General features: G+C 42.3%; 1 protein-coding gene and 1 pseudogene across 2 annotated transcripts in view; both read right to left on the bottom strand.

Moving 5' to 3' along the window:
• The window catches only part of LOC105510149 (protocadherin beta-15-like), a 3,674-nt gene extending 2,170 nt beyond the window's left edge, over nucleotides 1-1,504 (bottom strand). The window contains exon 1 of the mRNA XM_011939780.1: nucleotides 3-1,504. Coding sequence (XP_011795170.1) covers nucleotides 3-1,223 — 1,221 coding nt within the window. The 5' untranslated portion in view covers nucleotides 1,224-1,504. The remainder of the gene's footprint in view (nucleotides 1-2) is intronic.
• A 2,578-nt stretch (nucleotides 1,505-4,082) lies between these two features.
• The window catches only part of LOC105510148, an 11,551-nt pseudogene continuing 10,648 nt past the window's right edge, over nucleotides 4,083-4,985 (bottom strand). The window contains exon 2 of the transcript XR_001001529.1: nucleotides 4,083-4,983. The product of XR_001001529.1 is annotated as a protocadherin beta-15-like (transcript). The remainder of the gene's footprint in view (nucleotides 4,984-4,985) is intronic.

Below are 4,985 nucleotides of genomic sequence, written 5' to 3'. Positions count from 1 at the left end.
GCCCCTTCTGTTACCAGCCTGTAGAAATTCTCAACAGAAGGTTTTAGCTTAAAAGGAACACCATCCTGAATTGAGCAAATCATTTTTCCATTTTCCCCAGAGTCTCGGTCTCGAATCCTAAACAGGGCCACTTCTGTCTCTGGAGAATTCTCGGGAATAGGGCTGGTAAGTGATGAAATACTGAGTTCCGGCAAGTTATCGTTAACATCTAGCACCTTAACAGAGACAGAGCATTTTCCAGAAAGTCCCCCACCATCAGATGCCTCTATATCTAGATCATATGAGGACATTGTCTCAAAATCTAGTTTTTTAATTAGTCGAATTTCTCCTGAAAGGCTGCTTAGCTCAAAAGGTTTGTTTATCTCCTGAGAGCTGTAAGAAACGGAGTATGATATCTCTCCATTTGTCCCAGTGTCTAAATCCCTAGCAGAGACCTTGACAACTAGGGAGCCTATTGGGCTGTTCTCTGGGACCTGCACCTCGTAGAGCGCCTGCGCAAACTCCGGGGCATTGTCGTTGGCGTCTAAGACCAAGATGAGGATCTGGACAGTGCCAGATCGGGGTGGAGAGCCACCGTCCACCGCTGTCAAGGTTAATCTGAGCTCGGCCTGCTCCTCGCGATCCAGTTCTGTGTCCAGCACCAGCTCTGGGTATTTCCTGCCATCCCCTTGGGTGCGAGTGGAAACATGGAAATGAGAATTGGGAGAAATATTGTAGTTTTGAACGTTGTTGCTGCCCACGTCCAAGTCCCGAGCTTTTTTCAGAGGAAACACAGTCCCAAGGGAGCTAGTTTCTGGGATTTTCAGGGTCATTTCTCTTTCAGGAAACTCAGGAGAATGATCATTTATGTCTCTCACTAGTAGTTCAGCTCGAAATACTTCCAAAGGTTTTTTCAGTAACACTTGGAAGTGCATTATACAGGGCTCAGTGGGGCCACACAGCTTCTCCCGGTCCAGCTTCTCATTTAATATCAACTGCCCGGTCTGCAGATCCAGCTGCAAGCCTTGTTCGTTATCCTCAGAAACTACCCGGGCTCCCCGCTCGGCTAGCTCCCCCACTCCCAGCCCTAGGTCATTGGCCAGGTTAGCCACAAAAGAACCTCTCTCTGTTTCCTCCATCACAGAATAGCGACGGGGTTCCCAGCCTGCCAGAGCCACTTCCAGTAAAAGAAGGAGAATCAGGACTTGCCTTTGTTCAGGAAAGCGCTCCCCTCTAGGCTCCATCTTTACTTCTGCACACCCCCTTTTCAAGGAATTGGAGTCAGTGCTACTTCAGGGAGCGATGGGACGGAGGCAGTGATCGATCTGCCCGTTGATAACCTGTCCGGAAATGTAGGAGAATAGCATTCTCCGGAGAAACTGGTCCGTGCTCTGCTAACGGACTTTCCCCTTAGGCTGAAAGAGGTCTGAAGTAGTTCGTAGCATTTCATGGGCTTCGTTGCCTTTTTTTTTGAAGCCTTAGCCTGCAGCGCCACCATGCGTTGTCTTTACTTCGAAACGAATTGCTACAATTGATCTGTTCTCCATTCTATTAGGAGTTTGGAAAATGGGAGAAAATGATGTAATCACAATATCACGCAATTATAATTATTAATTTCTTCATCCAAAGGGGTATTTTTGGTCTCTATGTGCCAAATTATGATACGCATCAGTAAACAACCGAGACATGGTCCCCACAGTCCAGAGCCTGTAGTCTGGGTGGGGTGCTCTGAGGGAAATTGAGACGTGAAAGAAGACATAATAGGGATCAGTCATCTTGTAATAATAGTAACCCATAGCCACGTGATTTCTTAAAATTTTCTCAGCAAAACAAAATGAATTCTTTGATTTCTTTCAAATTCTAGACAGCCTATGTACCAGAATTGTGCTCCCATTGGTTGAATTACATCAAGAAAAAGCTACACGTTCATTCCAGTGTGATATCCTTTCCACATAAAATCAGAGAGTTATGATTTTATGAAAATTTTAAACTGTGGAAAAAAGTTTTGAGGGCCTTTCTTTTTTTTTTTCTTTTGTTTTTTTTTTTTTTTTTTTTCTTTTTTCTTTTTTTTTTTTTTTATGAGATAGGGTCTTGCTCTATTGCCCAGGAGTGAGTGCAGTGGCACAATCACTGCTCGTTGCAGCCTCGACTGCCCAGGCTCAAGCAATCCTCCCACCTCAGCAACTGTAGCTGGGACCACAGTTGTGCATCACCATGCCTGACTAATGTTTTAATTATTTGTAAAGATGAAGTCTTGCTATGTTGCCCAGGCTGGTCTCGAATTTCTGAGCTCAAGCAATCCTCCCGCCACAGCCTCCCAAAGTGCTGAGGTTATAGGCACGAGTTGCTGTACCCGGCCCTGCCTTGTCTCTCTCAGATTTATTATCGTCAGACATAGTATAGATGTACTCATTTCATTGTTTCCTTTCTGTTTCAACCTCACGTGTTAGAACTTGATTTTGTTCACTGCTGCATCGCCAATATCTAAAATAATCCCCGGCACATGATAGGTGCTCAATAAATATTTGTTAAATGGATACATTAATAAATCACAATTAATTTAAAAATTCCGACAGATAGGTTCTCCTCCTACTGTAGAAGTCTCCTCTTCTGCTGGGATTCAAGTCCATTATATAAGATGGATAAACAAAGACAGCATGTTCATAAGGTAGGTATTTCCTATGCCCTTTAAACAGTAACGAGAAGTAACTCAGAATGGCCTAAAATGTCATTTCATTAAGTGGCAAAATAACCTAGCTACCCATTAGCAAGGGATATATTATATAATAGAAAGAAACACCATAACAAGATTATCATGACCCTAAAGATAATGATTATGTCTCTTTTAGACACAAGTTTTTCATTGTCAAGGTTTTTTTTACAGTAATGTTATTACGACACTTAGGATATTCAAAACGCTCATATAGTAAAATGTTCTAAGACTCTCTATTAAACATTTCAAAGACTGTACTGTTGGAAAGATCCTTCAGTTTTTCTCAAACTTATATATTCTAACCAACCTAGTGCATGTCCCTTACAGACTACTAATGTTTTACAACCTCCTTGATCCCAAATGTTGTCATATTAATATGAAAAGCCACAATAAAAACTCAATGGTAAGGAGGGTCTGACTTACCAACAATGCAAGAATATCTAAACATGCTTTTGACAACAAAAACTTCACTTAGGTCTCTTAATTAGAGGGAAATTTATTAAAAAGCGTATATTTGTCTCCTAAAACCCAAGGGAAAAGCAGGCTCGGGAGGGACTGGAAAATCTAAAACGGGAAAATCTACAACAAGGTCATTCTTTTGGTATCTTCTTTTTTCTTATCTCTCAGTAGATTGATGTCCTGTATTTCTTTTCAAGTGTTTAGCCAGATATGACACAACTTTCTGGTTATGTTCCTAACAAAGAGACTATATTGTATCTGGTTTCTAAAGCCATTTTTTTTTTTAAATAGATAGAATCAGATTAGGCCAGCTAAGATCATCTTATTTTTGTGTTTGAAATCACAGAGGGAGTTGGGTCATATAAAATAAATGTGGTTGCAACATTACACTTCTGCTAAAGACAGGGAGAAGTTTCCAGAAAAAGATGAGGTGGGCTAGATAGGCGCTACAAAAGGGAGCTATGATTTTTTAAATCTTGAGATAATCTAATAATCATTAAATAATGCTCATATGGCCGGGCGAGGTGGCTCACGCCTGTAATCCCACACTTTGGGAGGCAGAGGCGAGTGTATCACTTGAGGTCAGGAGTTTGAGACCAGCCAAACTCCAGGAGCCAGTTTGAGTTTGGCCAACATGGTGAAACCCCATCTCTACTAAAACAAGGGGCCTGTAATCCCAGCTACTCGGGAGGCTGAGGTAGGAGAATCACTTGAACCAGGAAGCGAGGTTGCAGTGAGCGAGATTGTGCCATTGCACTCCAGCCTGGGCGACAAGAGTGAAACTCTGTCTCAATAATAATAATACTAATACTTCTATATGTTATATAATTCAGGTCATAAAAAGAGCAGAAAAGTCTTTAAGTTTGGGGGAAAATGTAGTCTTTCCCACGTCATGCTATTGTGAAATAAAACCATGCAATTTTTGCAGACACTTCTCCATTTAAAAATTCAAGACAGGTAAGCATAGGACAGATTAAACAGAGTATGTAGTAATAATCACTATATCATCGTTCTTGTCTTCTAAGCATCAAAAGTTTAGAAAAGCTTTCTTTAATGAAACAGAATGGGGCTGGAGTCTTCAAATCAACAGCCTGTGATTTTGAAAAGTTGATAAATTGAACAAATATGACTTTTCATTAGTGAGTAAACTTGAAAATTGTATTCATCAAAATGGACATGATAAAAGGAGACTAAGTATGAACAAATAAAGAAAATGTCTAATCTTAACTAGGAAAATGAAAGCAGCAAAATCTTAGAAAATCTATATAGAACAAAAAATATAACAGAGACTTAATATATTGATAAAGAACTAACCTTTATCCTTAATGCTCTGAAAAATATACAGATTCTTAATTGAATCCAAAATCATTTACAAAGTTGGACTTATTCTACCGTCATTCAGAGCGCCCGGATGCTTAGGGATAGCAGACTTCAGGAATTTGAACTCATTTGTCGGGGAGCTTCCAGTCAGACACACTTCATTCTGGTACCTCTGGGATAGGGTCCTGGTGCGGCTCATGTCCACCAGATGCCTGGAAAGGGGTCCTCGGGCACCGAGCAGTGACCCACCGAGGCCACCCTGCTCCTTCTACACTGCCGCACCGCCACGAACAGGAGCACTGAGAGAGGAAGAGCGACCACACCAAGGCCAACGCCATCACCAGGTAGACGGTGAGCAAGTCGCCCTGGACCTGGGCCGGGGCCGCCTCTGGGAGCGGCAGGTAGGACGGGGAGAAGTCATCCACCAGGAGCACGTGCAGCGTGGCGGTGACCCAGCGCGGAGGCTCGCCATTGTTCTTGACCAGCACCACCAGCCTGTGCTTGGCCGCGTCGC

This window comes from Colobus angolensis, unplaced genomic scaffold (genome assembly GCF_000951035.1).
Source record: "Colobus angolensis palliatus isolate OR3802 unplaced genomic scaffold, Cang.pa_1.0 Scaffold183, whole genome shotgun sequence".
NCBI lineage: Eukaryota > Metazoa > Chordata > Mammalia > Primates > Cercopithecidae > Colobus > Colobus angolensis.
This window is presented reverse-complemented; position numbering and strand designations above follow the sequence as displayed.